At 35.7% G+C, this 13,735-nt stretch overlaps 4 protein-coding genes across 4 annotated transcripts; 2 read left to right on the top strand and 2 right to left on the bottom strand.

Annotated features, from left to right (window-relative positions):
- Positions 1 to 5,265: 5,265 nt before the first annotated feature.
- EAE98_007059 (uncharacterized protein) lies at positions 5,266 to 8,039 on the top strand (the record flags this gene model as incomplete). The annotated part of the gene is made up of 5 exons (XM_038954682.1): positions 5,266 to 5,275; positions 5,342 to 5,439; positions 5,492 to 6,104; positions 6,313 to 7,805; positions 7,860 to 8,039. The coding sequence occupies 5 exons, from the start codon at positions 5,266 to 5,268 to the stop codon at positions 8,037 to 8,039; spliced, it is 2,394 nt and encodes a 797-aa protein (XP_038808824.1).
- A 129-nt stretch (positions 8,040 to 8,168) lies between these two features.
- Positions 8,169 to 9,106, bottom strand: EAE98_007060 (uncharacterized protein; the record flags this gene model as incomplete). Its single annotated transcript, XM_038954683.1, has 4 exons — positions 8,169 to 8,563; positions 8,749 to 8,907; positions 9,012 to 9,049; positions 9,101 to 9,106. 4 exons carry the CDS (start codon positions 9,104 to 9,106, stop codon positions 8,491 to 8,493), a joined length of 276 nt encoding a protein of 91 aa, XP_038808825.1. The 3' UTR covers positions 8,169 to 8,490.
- A 253-nt stretch (positions 9,107 to 9,359) lies between these two features.
- EAE98_007061 (uncharacterized protein) lies at positions 9,360 to 10,370 on the bottom strand. The gene is made up of 5 exons (XM_038954684.1): positions 10,242 to 10,370; positions 10,071 to 10,185; positions 9,938 to 10,003; positions 9,761 to 9,883; positions 9,360 to 9,700 (listed from the first exon to the last, which is right to left on the bottom strand). Exons 1-5 carry the CDS (start codon positions 10,274 to 10,276, stop codon positions 9,557 to 9,559), a joined length of 483 nt encoding a protein of 160 aa, XP_038808826.1. The 5' UTR covers positions 10,277 to 10,370; the 3' UTR covers positions 9,360 to 9,556.
- Positions 10,371 to 10,554: 184 nt separating this feature from the next.
- Positions 10,555 to 13,368, top strand: EAE98_007062 (uncharacterized protein; the record flags this gene model as incomplete). Its single annotated transcript, XM_038954685.1, has 1 exon — positions 10,555 to 13,368. The coding sequence occupies one exon, from the start codon at positions 10,555 to 10,557 to the stop codon at positions 13,366 to 13,368; it is 2,814 nt and encodes a 937-aa protein (XP_038808827.1).
- Positions 13,369 to 13,735: the final 367 nt, after the last annotated feature.

Below are 13,735 nucleotides of genomic sequence, written 5' to 3' on the forward strand. Positions count from 1 at the left end.
GCATCTAATGGTATTTAACTCATGTGTTATTCTAGCCCGGTTCCTTGATAGCAACAGAAGAAGGAAAGGATCGAAAAGACTATACAATTCAATTTCCTTGAGGATGTTTTTAAATGCATCAGCAAAGTAGAACCCAACATCATTTCTGCCTTTGGCTTGAGTATGAATTGAATGTAACAAAACGCCTTTTACATGTAAATTTACTATTCCTCTCATGAATATTCATATTTTGTTCGATCCTTCAAATGAGTATCCATCAAGACTAAAAGCTATATCTTTACTCAGTCAAGTCCCTTGTTCCAAGGATTTTTAATTCCAACCTCTTATTGATCTCGCTGATGATATACCAGTCATTAGTAGCTGGGTATATTATAAGAAACGCAACAATTATACTACGAACTTTCTCCTTGGTCAAAGTAGCGGGAATCAAATTCTCTACTTATTCATTTTTTATAGATCTAGTATGATTCAATATAGTCTTTATACTTTATTCCTAACATTAGATTTATTTATTTAAGAGAGTAGAAATTATATAATATTTACAAATTAGAAGTAAACTATATCAATTAATAATATATCAATTATTAGCCTAGTCGTTTATCTTGAGATTATCGAGTATAAATATCTAGAGAACTTTTATCTTACTGAGATCTCGTTTTTAAAAGCTAGTCTATAAAAGAATTTTAAGATAATATAGATCTCCTTAATAATATTATCTTACAAATTCGATTAAAATATATTTATTATAAGAGGATATCTAATTTATATATTCTTAACTAATAGTAGTTTTTTCAAAATACCTACAAGTAAATTATAATTCGTTAAGTCTTTTCTTCGAAAAAGTATTATCGATATATTAGAATAGATAGATCTAGCTCGTTAATATTTGTATTATAGTAGATATATTAAATTAATATTTTGATATCGATATTATTACTAATTTTCCGAATAGTATAAAATATATATTTTCTATATAGATAAAAAACTATAGAATTATAATATAAGTCTTAAAGATTCATTATAAGTCTCTCAAATAATTATACAATAATATAATAATAAAGTCAGATGATACTCTAGATAGTTACTTAGAATCTATTGAGATATTTTGATTAATAACTAAGATTATCGTTAGTAAATAAATAATATTTTTAATTTTCTAGAATGTAACGAAAACGGTATTGTAGATCATATAGATCAGATTATATACTATCATTATTTAATTATTCCCCTCTACCGTTATATACTATTATCTCGTACATATAGAAACATTTGTACTATCTATTATATAAATTCGATGATATCTATTTTCTAATTAAGATTGATTTAAATCCTCTATATAATCTTTTAAAAAGCTAAAATACTTCTTTTAATTATTTTAGATTATATAGAAAAGACAAGTTAGAGTCTAAAGAGCTTCTGAGATCAAAAGCTACTTCTAGATAATTAGAATACAATTTCTCTACTAACATTCGATTGATTATTTTATTATTCTTATTGTTTATTAGTAAATAGCTTAATAATTATTCGAGAGTTCGACTAAGTAGATTAAATACTTTAAAGAAATCTCTTTAATCTATATACTATCGACTAATATTGTAAGCGAAACTTGGTACTAATCACGTGACCTCTTTCTGCAGCTAGTATTTATAGGTCTTCTTTGTGTAGTTTAAAAAAAGCAATCAATTTCCACCTATCTTTTTATACGTTTTGTAATATACTATATAGAGCCTACTCCTTCTCTCCTTTACCGGAAATACTACGTCTCAGTGACTTATCTATAGTATTTACGAAGGACTACTTTACAACCCTACTACCTTCTACTCTTTTACAATATACTTTATAGAATTAAAAATTACTCTATTATTAAGATAGTACTTTATACGATATAATCTGTCTTTTATTAGTTTTTAATAAGATTTAAGTATAATATAAAATCTAAAGAATAATAATGTATTTAGTTTATATTGAGATTAGAATATAAAAATATTCAATCTTTTACTAATAAAATCTTTAAGTTCGAATAGTATTTATTTGATAATATATCTATATTTTTTATATAGTTAATAGGATCTGAAATTACTAATATCTTTCAGATATTAGTTAATATATAATATATCATTATTTTACTTCTTAAATATAAATTAATTACTCTTATATCTATTTACTCTAATACTTTTTAAACTTATATTGAAATCTAGTATAGATAATAATATTTCTCGTAAAATGTATATTAGTTTATATGATAATATATATTATTCATTTAAGAAATATATATATATATATTAAAATACTAGAATTCATTATAAAATATTCATTCCTATTTAAATTGAATAATAATACTTTATTTTTTAGTTCAAATTGAATTAAAATTAAATATTTCTAGTCTAATATAAATATAAATATATAAGAACTAAACATTTAATATATTATTAGTAGTATTTATATACAAGAATAATTACGAGAATAATATATTACTCTTTTAAACATATTAACTATTATATTAATATATTAATACGCGCTATAGTTTTACTATAATATATTAATATCTATACTAAAAAAATCTAAATTAAAATTATAATATTTAATTTATAATAATCTATACTTCTACTAGAGAATCTATTTTTTTACTTAAATAATTATATTCTTTACTCGCGAAGTCTACTCTCTATCTATAAAATCTGTTCTCTCTAATTATAATTAATAATAATCAGAATTTATTAATTAAGAATAAATTTTATTAAAGATTTTATTTTTCAAAAAAATAAAAAGATATAATATAAAAGTAGTTAAATATATTTTAAGAGAATAAGAGTCATTTATTATAAATAAATTATTAATATAAGAAGAGTATAGTACTAAATAATTGAAATAAGCCGGAACTAAAAAACATATCAAAAATAATCATTTTTCACCCTTTTTAAATTTAAATATTCTGAAAATCTTTGATTCAATTAGTATAAGATTTCAATAGAGTATAATAATTCATATAAATTTCAATAAAAATTGAATAAATTATTTTTCATAAATTATTTCGTATTGTTTTAATTGTTTAAAGTTGATCAAATTCAAAAATTCGATTTTGTAATAATTTTATTAGTTAATTTAGTCTATTCTCATATTTTTTTAAAAACTTCAATTTCAAATTATAAATTTAAGATCAAATAAATCTTTAAAAATAATTGATATATTTTTATTAAATAATTATTAAATCTTTATTATATATAAAGATTTTAGATATTTGTATATTTTATATAAATAGTTATATATTATTGAAAAGATTAAAAATTGATTATTTTAGGTGTGTTTTTGAGCTATGGCTTTTTTCAATTATTAGTTACTGTATATATAATATAGAATATATATTATAATATAGCTAAGAAGTATAGTTACTAGAGATATCTATACTATAGCCTGTGAATATCATTTATTAGTTTAAACGATGAGCTTTTAATCTTCCTCTCGATTCTAAATATTAAGTTTTCTCATTTCAATCACCTCAAAATTGGAGATGAAAGATATGTCCTATTTTTAAACCTTGTTTATTTTGACATGGTGTACTAGGTACTACTGCCAGAAAAACTTGTGAGATATACGGAGTATAATCAAATACCATCTGGTTCTTCAATTAGATAGTGTATGATAGTCTAGAAATGCCCACAAACTACTAGGCATATGATGAAGTTTAGGTATCAAAAATTCCTTCTTTTCTTTCAACTTTCTCTTGGCTTGTACATTCTGAATATAATACTTAACATCATCATGTTTTTCACATACGACCATAGACTGAAGAGAATTGGGCATCCCGTCCGCTCTGCCATACACAAGCTTCAGATCGGTGGATTAGTAGTTGGGTGGGTGACCACCAGCGAATCCCCACTGTTGTATGTTTTTTTGCATTTTTGCTCCACGATCAGCATGCATTGTATGGGCAATACCCGGAAGATGCTCCGCTCAATGAATTCATAAAGTACCAACCGACGGCTTGCGAAGCTCACTGATTCATAAAGAATAGACTGATAGTAGGTATTGACGACCCATAGTATGATAGGTGTGAGTGTCTGATGAATAGCCTCCTTTTTTAAACGGACGATTTGATTTTGTACATCGTGTCTATGGATCTCGAAGGCGGGGTGATGCGGCAATGGAACATTGATGACAGAGGAAAAGCCTAGAATAGGAATGTACCAAGGCACCAGTCATAACTCTTGCTTCTCCATTATACAATACCCTTCAGCTATCTCCTACACCAGAGCCTAGAACTTAAAGCATTCAGAATGCGGTCTCGCGCTTCTGATCTGACAAACGAAGAAAAAGGGGATCGCCGCCTCGCGAAATCCATCGACCCCGCAATTTTAGATAAAGGAGAACAAGAGGCGTAGTGGAATAAAGGGATTTTCTAAGCAAAGTTTGAATCTATTCATGAGCTTTTGCTTTTCTCAAGATATGCGCATGTAGTTGACATTAAAGCTCATTTGACCCATTAGTTAACTTGTATGATGAACGGTACGGTACCTGACTGCTTCTGGCCGTTTTAGGATTAAGTAGTGCATAACCTATCATCGAACCAACAAACTTTTGTGATCGTTCATGAAGGGTTCCTTTGTTATGATTCCAGCTCATCATCGGAATCTTAGATTTTGTCTCTTATCCCGGTGGTCCAAAGACTCCTTGGCAGGTACACTGTGTAGATTCATACAGAAACACTTTTGGTGGAAACGAGACGCTCAAAGCCATTTAGATCTGCTCAAAAGGTTCTCTTCTCATTAACTTATTATGGAAACAATGTAAATTCAGAACAAATAAGATATCTTATTAGGTGGATGAGATCCAAGCTTGGCAATGAAACAATGTAAATTAATGTTTTTTGTTAATTTGAAAATAAAGTGGTAAGCTCAAGTCTCGAATTTCGAGTCCTTCCTCGAGGTTGGTGGATACAACTGGAAGTAGTCGACGACGTCTAATCTGTTACACACCGCTTTGATCTAATCTGGCAGAAAAGTTGACCAAAATATCATTCCATCGATCCAGGACAATAACTCAAAAAAACCACCACCTTTACGGTTAAACCCTATTCAATTTATATATAGGTCCTCGTGAACCGGAGTATTCTACTATCTATAGGTTTACGATACTTGTAGTGGTACTCGCAATATCTCCCTCTCTTCTTCAACAACGAATTCATTCAACCCCGCACTACCGAGAACTTAGAGTTCACCTAGATCCCAAAAGACAGAACTGGCGCATTTCACATAACGCCTCATCACAATGGCTACCGGTACCCTAGCCTGGGATCCTTTTGTTGGAGAGCATGCAGATGCTGATGCTAACTCTGACACGGCAGACGATGAAAACCTCACAACCTTTTACATTGGACATCATGAGTCAAAACGACCTTTACCTGTCACAGAATTTGTTCTGCGACAAGCTGGTGATGTTGGAGTAGGTCAACCCTCGAGTTATTGAACCTTTTGCTAACTATTCTTTCTATTAGTATGATATGCTCACAAGTCCAATTACAAGTCCCCATTTCCATTCTAGAGTACTTTCATTGATTTCGAATCATATCGCTGAAATTTCAGCTATCGACTCAAGTGATGCGCCAAACAAAGCTACCCCTCCAGCTCCCATTATTCCACCTCTCGATCCTGTCGATACACCATTCACCCCCTCCGATACAGTTTCGCAACTTATCGCATATTCTAGTCCTTGGATAGATCTATGTTCTCCAGACCCGCTCATCGCAAATATTTCTCGTCAAGTTTTGAATATCGAAATTGCATATGCTTCCTTCTGCGGAGTGGGTAATGTTATTATTCCAGGTCCAAGAACATACAATGGAGAATCGGGAAATAATGGACTTGCTCAATATGCTCGTGCTATTCAAGAGGCTCTCGCAATTGCCAGTTATATCAATATTTCAATTCATATGCCTATGTATGGTGTCGAAGACCATACGGAAATGACGGGTGATCTTTTGCCATTTTCCAGATATCAATCAACAACAGAAACATCAAAGGGTGAAAACGAAATTGATTTGTATGAGAATTGGGATGCTTGGAATTTGATTCGGGATGTATGTAAATACAATTCCAGACTTTCAGTAGGTAGGTTAAATGAATATATATTTTATTTCTCCAATATTTTCATATTTTTCGACCTGGGAATCATCAAATCATGAAATCTCAAAGGCTGTGGCTTATGAAGTCAAATCATCCATCGCGTCGGTAATGACATTACTGTTCTTGGAGCTGCGACTTCTACTCCCCGACCGATTGTCTTTAAGAACAAGCATAAGCTAACAATATTCTGTAGCATTGGCACTTCCCCGTCAACTTCCTATTGAATCACTTCAATCTCGTTGGTTTGCTGAGCCCCTGAAATTATTGACCTTTACTCAATCAACATTCTTGAAGAATAAAGGTGGACATCCAGTTTTAGGCAAAGCTCATCAAAATCTCCTCACCCGCTATATGAAGCTCAAGAACCCACCATGGTTACTATTATGTGATGTAGGACCAATCCCTGGTTTGGATGATCCAAATCAACAAATCTCAGTGGCAGATGGTTATGCATCACCAAGTGTTGTTCAAGATGCACCATCTCCAACCCCAGCCGAAGCGGAGCAAGCTAGAAGAAATAGCACCAAATCACAAACAAAATCAAAGGATGTTGCAGCTCATTTGATTTATTTAAGATATCTTCAAAGAAATCAACCAGAGCGAACTCCTATTGAGAAATTCGGATCGGGTTATCAAGATTACTTACAAGCGCCTCTTCAACCATTAACGGATAATCTCGAATCTGTTACATATGAGGTTTTTGAAAAAGATCCTGTTAAATATGATTGGTATGAGCGAGCTATTGAACGAGCATTATCAGATTGGGTTTTACATAAAAAACCCACATCAAGTCTTAGTGGTGCCGTTGTTCTTGCAGTAGCTGGTTCTGGACGTGGACCTTTGGTTTCTCGAGCTCTAAAAGCAAGTCAAACAACTGGTGTTCCAATTGAAGTATGGGCAGTGGAGAAGAATCCAAATGCATATGTCCTCCTTCAAAGACATAACGAAAATGTGTGGAATGGAGTAATCAATGTTGTAAAGACCGATATGCGTGCTTGGAAAGGACCATTAAAGAATGCAGCTGGACCTATAGGTCAAGCCGTCACAACATCTTCAACCACTCCAGCAACTACACATGGTAAAGTTGATATACTTGTCTCTGAACTTCTTGGTTCTTTTGCAGACAATGAATTATCACCTGAATGTATAGATGGAGTTCAACATGTGTTAGCACCAGAACACGGTATTTCAATCCCCGCTTCATATACCGCTCACCTTACCCCAATTCTTGCTCCTCGTCTTCACGCCGATATTTCCAACAGATTTTCGGCAGACGAACACGCTACAGATACTCCTTATGTAGTCATGTTCCACGCCATTGATTTCCTTGCCACTTCCGTCCCGGAACATCCTCAAATTCAACAAGCATGGGAATTCTCACATCCACTTCCTGTAAACACATTACACATTGCTGAAGCCAGAAGAGGCGGTGGTGTTAGTGGAGGTGGTGGTGGAAGTATGTCTGGAGGTGATGGTGCTAATGAACATAATACACGTTATGCACGTCTCAAGTTCGTTTGTAAAGATCGTGGTGTGGTCAATGGACTTGCCGGTTATTTCGAAGCTGTTTTGTATGAAGGTGGAGGAAAAGCCGAGAATAAGGTCGAATTGAGCACGCGTCCTGATACAATTGATGCGAAGAGTAAAGATATGATTTCATGGTTTCCAATTTTCTTTCCTTTGAAGGTATGTATTTTCTTCCCTAACCTTTATAATTTTCAGTCATTAACATATGAATAGTCACCTCTATATATTCCTGATGATTCAGAGGTAGAAGTCAGCATTTGGAGACAAACTGATGATAGAAAAGTATGGTATGAGTGGTTAGTTGAAGCGTTTGTTATGGTAGGACCTAATAAACGCTTGAGAGTGGGTTTGAGTGAGGTAGGTAGTAGCCGATCAATTGGTTGTCTTATGTAAATAGGTTTTATATGAAAAATGCATATTCATCAATCAATTTATCATTGAAGTAAGAGAGAAATGAATATGCCTACCATACGATAATTTGTCACTGTGCACTGTGATATCAAAATGTAGTAGAAGTAGAAGTGTGGCGTGACTTGTTTAGAATCTGGTAGCCATTCCTAGGTACCTAAGCTTGTTTTGATTTGCTTGAACAACGCCGTTCGTGAATATATCATTGTAGGTATAGGTAATTTTCTCCTCTCCTACTACTCCTGCTCACTGGAAGTGAGATGTTCCTAAATTCTACCATATCTGCTATGTAATGCTCTCCGCATTCCATTCATATTTTCTCCCATGCTAGGTATCTATCAAATTTCCCACTGGACCTCTCTTGCTTTCCTCTCCTTTCAGTCAATTATGGTTTCCACATCCATCTATCCATTTGTCAAGTCGCGAGTTCACAGAATCATCCCTCCATCTTCGTATCATCTTCTTCCTTCTTGATTTGTGCAGCTGATATGTAAAGGACGTTATTGCATCTATTTGAATGTTAGATTTTGCGCATTTAACTTTGATTTCGATCGCAATGTGATGAGCATTTCCATGTCGCAGCGCAGCGCAATGACGTGCCACTGAGTGAAGTGCAGCTCATCAATTCAAACGCTCAGCATCAATTACCCAAGCTCTTCGAGAACCTCAAATATAACATGAGGAATAAACAAACCTAATCAAGACCTGACCCAAAGTACTCGTCATTTCCGAATCAATCCACTCCTCGGCGCCCGATAATTGAATATTCATATAACTGTCGATACTGACAAGCTTGCCCTTATATTCGGTTTGACCGCCCCATTTTAGACGAATGATTACTTCTTCGTTGACGCTACATAGTGGATTAGTATGTTTATAGCTTCATGTATGCGCAGAAGGAAGTTGGTGAGAATTCGATGTTGGAAGCTCGATTGAGGAAGGATAGCTAGTACGTACAGGTTTTGAAGGAACGGACGGGGGTTAATTGGTACGAACTAAATGAAAATTAGTAATTTGATGTTAAAGAGGGAAGAAAGATGACTTACACTCATGATGTGAGCTGGAGATTGAAATGAATGGGTGGTGGAGGGACGCGGGTTTGAAATGGTCGCGTCGGAATTGAGGTTGCTGATGGTTGCTACTCGTTGGCTAGGCTGGCGTCGCTGGGGAAATTTTCTAAGCGAAGTGCAAGGCTGAGATTGTGATGAGGCTGGTGATCATCATGTGGAATAATCTCAGCATCAATGTCAATAGAATTTTGATGATGAAAATGACCAAGGAGCTATATCATGCTTGAAGATCTCGGGAGTCACTATACGATATTTGAATGGAATTTGATATCAAATATTGATATAGATCGTCCATACAGGTATCAAATACTTTCATTGCTTCAACACTACATTCCCACAGACCAGGCAGGTGACTTAATAACCAAATCATTCATAACATTCATACTTGATCCTTTTGACATCTATTCGCGATCTCATTTCTTCTGTCTCATCTCAATTTCTCCTAATCTCCCATTTCAAGTCCTTGATGCTAACTTCCTCTCCTGCTTTATCATCATAATCATACCATTCTCCATCATTCAAATCGATGGCAGTAAATTTGGTACCACTGTCAGTTCCAACAGCCAACCAATCTCCCTAAGAGAAACCAATACATAAGATTCAAATATCATAGTAACATTTGAAAGAAAGGCTTACCTCAGGTTTGAATTCTACCAACTCAAGACCTCGACAATCAAATTCTAGAATCTTTTGACGAGTTGGTGGAGAGGCTGCTTGATATGGAACTGGTGTTGATATAACTGATGCAGATGATTCTTTCTATACATGAAATCAGCACTTCTGTTTCATAATATGATGAGTAGAACTACACACCTTACAGAACTTGCATTTCCATACAAAGTTTGCCTCTCCTCTACTACCACTCATCTCATTTGCTTCCTAAAGTCCATGTTAGTATCTGAAGGATAGAAGAATTTAGACCCTCGCTATCCTTGACTTGACTTACAAATCTATTGATGTTTATGAAGTTTGGATGAATTTCTCTGCATGATACACATTGTACTTTGAAAGTATACCAGAAGTTCTTCTCTGCGCTGTCATCGGGGACAAGCTCATTCACACTACATACAGTGAAGTGTTAGCTCTTGTATATCTCGAGGTTCCTTTATATACTGACCCAGAAAGATCTGCAGTAAGTGTCAAGGTAAGCATCGTGAGTTTCGTGATACTGGTAATGTATGTATTTATTTGATCTTATTGTTACAACGCAAGTATGAAAATCATGGAGGGGCATAATGAGGAGGGGTGGTTTGTACTACAAATTCGATCGGTTAAAGCGGCCGCCCAATTGTGAAAGTCATCCGATAAGTTTTGATAGACATCAATTTATTTTACATAGCGCAAAAGTTCGAAACTTCCCCAACCTTCAATGGCACGACTGACGAGTCCAGTAAGCTGAAAATCCATAAATCGACAAGTATGCAAATATAATGCAAAGTTTATGGTTCCGCGCTGCGCAGACCAGATCATCATGTCGTTGTAACGCTTGTGTGAAAATCGGCACAATCATAACTCGTCAAACGACAAATGCAATTGGGAAACGTCGAAGGGTTAGCATAGGGGATATATTTACGGCATGTTATTCAACAATACTCGCCACTGCTGCAGTGGCAGATTCGAATCGAAAAGTTCGACGAAGGGAACAATGGGATCGAGTCATTGCAGAAGCAAAGGCGGGAGTTCCTACCGACAAAGTGGAGGAATCGCAGGATCGTCAAGTCGAAGGAAATGCAAGTGAAGTCAAGAATCAGATGCCGGGAATGCCAGGAGAGTCAGGAACACCAGGCATTTCAGGAACGTCAAGGCTCCCAGGATATTTGGGGAATCAATTTTCTTTCCCAAGAACTGGAGTTATTGGTACAAAGGCTGGATCTACAGGACCCATGACGTGGGATGGAGTCAACTGGACGGCAAACTCTTCCATGAGTCGGTTGGGAGTTCAAATCAATAACGAACCCTCAAATGTCTCGAGGTCTGTCGAGACCACGGCACCAGAAAGTTCACAGGATCTCATTCCCCAATCCACCACTTCCCCCGTTCAGTCAGCCACGCCAGAACATATTGCAAACCTAGAACAGTTCGGCGAATACATACCACCAAATGCTATGCTTCAGCCCCGCAAAGTAAAAACTCGGAAACATTTGGACCGATTAGAAAACTCGATTTCGAAGCTAGTTCATCGACTCATGTGGACTACTAAGCTCTCTCCTATGGCAGCGGATTTACACTCAGCATCGTCTGGTATCTTTCTCCAGACTGATAAAATGATAGGACGAGTGGAAGAATTACAACGGGGTGATATCAGCATGCCAGCGTACCATTTGGAAGCCGAAATTGGTCAAGAAAGATTTCATTTACATGACGCGCTGGAAAATCTCCTCAAAACTACATCTCCGGGTCAGGATAATCTCAATCTAATTCTAGCCAAGATATGCTACAATCTTCTCATAAGTTCAGCATCGCCAAATATTTTTACCTATAACTTTTTAATCGAGAAATTGACAGAATTAATGCTTCATGACCACGCTCAAGTAATTGTTGATTCATTTCTCTACGATACAATGTTCAAACCTACTTCAAGGACTATTCAGGTTATTTTGAATCATTATGCGGCCAAGAATGATTTAGAAGGTTATCGAAGCATTATCAGGCGCATGAGAGCAGTGGATGGGAGTATGAAAATTGCACGGAGACATGAGAATCAACTATTGGACAATCCACGTGTTTTGAGTTGGGCAGAGAAACATGCTCAAAGATTGACCCTGAGAGTAGGTTGGCTGGAACGAAAAGTACCACGAGATGAATCTATATTCGATGCTCTTATTGGGACGAGTCTTCAAATGACCACTGCTCGACAATCTGTCATGTATATTCGAGCAGCTTTACGTCGAGACAAGAAAATTAAGATTCGACCAGAGTTACTTTGTGAGGCAGTGAGAAGTTGTGTAGCTCAACTAGATCATGCTGCTGGAGCGTCACTTTTACATTCTATATTAGAGACCTGGGCCGAAAATATAGAAGTACCTGATCGCATCCCGCTCACCAAAACTACACGGTGGGCCATAAGGGAGCTTATGTATCTTTGTGGAATTGACCCGACAAAAGATCTACCAAGCATTTTACCAATAGATATTCCTAGGTGGAATTTGGGAAGGCTTTTATTTTGGTTAAACCTTGGTTCGATACGTGATTCTGTTGAACGGTTTGTTGCACGTATAAATTCATTGCAAGACATTCTTCAGATATCCTCAAAAAGATTCAATTACAACGTCAAAAAGAAATCTCACCTTGATTTCCCCGAATTTGGAAATACTCAAGCTTGGGATTATCTTCCAGTGAAAAAAACTCGGAATCGACCATCACTTCAGCCTAGCATTGACCGCTCCCTCGAGATTCTCGAAAAGTTTACATATACAGAGAACGCACGAGCAGATAAATCGAAACAAGGAACCCGCCAAGGTAGAAGAGTGATGCTTCAAAGCTTGGAAGCCAAGGTTGCATTGTCAAAAGCAAACATTTTATCGACTGAAATGTCTTTAGTCTCCTTTTACTACAATCAATTCCCTAGGGATTGGAGATATACATATCATCTCAGGTTACAGGAATCTCCACACATGTCATTAGGATACAGAATTATTGTTCTCAAGGGATTAAAACGGCTTCAAAAACTTCATGTGTTCGAATACCAGATAAATTTGAGCTTACGACAAATCAATCTCTTGAAGAAGGAACTCTACTACATAGTAAAAGAAAGAGAGCAGCGCATGATGAATCTTATTGTCAAGGTTAATCAAAGTGCAAAACAAGTCAAACATATTGCATGGCATCTACATGTTATGAAACAGAGCATCAAATCGAAAGCGGAATTCCTTCGCTTGAAAGAGTCGCGAGAAATTAATCAACGAATCAGTCACCTCGAACTCGCGATTAATACGAGTCAAAGACATATCAAACTTCTAGAACGGGATCTCATCTTGGATTTTCCCCAAGTAAATCCTGAGTGGAAGTTACGTGAATTGAACTTGGTCTTGTTCAAGATCAATAAGAGGAAACAACAAGTTAAACTTTTGGCCGAGGAGATTTATCTCACCTATCCTCCTCAAGTGGCCAGAAAGATTTACGCCCGCTCGAATCGTGACTGGAAGGTGCTTCGGAAATTCCGCACAAAACTTTCCTTTCATTATGAACCCCCTGTTGACAAATTCTTACCAAGCGAAGAACGACGAGAGTATGAGGTGGCATGAGAGCTGTCGATAGCTGTCGATAGAACTCATGATTCATTACAAGCAACCGACACGGTATTTATCGGATGCGACAAAAATTATCGTCTGGATCGCTTGAATTTCATGGATCTTGGGTTTCGATTGAAAAAGGTTTGGGAACATCTGATGTATCATGGTAGAAGTATACATAGTTGGGCTAAAATTTCACGTGTATTTATGAGATACCTGCATAGAGCGGCGTTTACGTTAGATATAAAATGGTTATTGGTATATGTGCATAACAAGGCGTTTTGGAGATTATACATGTGGCCGATGGTCAAAGGGAATGGCATATTGGTGCATGATTGGACCTGGGAATGGTCAATCTGCATATGTATAACAGATAGAC

This window comes from Botrytis deweyae, assembly GCF_014898535.1.
Source record: "Botrytis deweyae strain B1 chromosome Unknown BDEW_016, whole genome shotgun sequence".
Classification (NCBI taxonomy): domain Eukaryota; kingdom Fungi; phylum Ascomycota; class Leotiomycetes; order Helotiales; family Sclerotiniaceae; genus Botrytis; species Botrytis deweyae.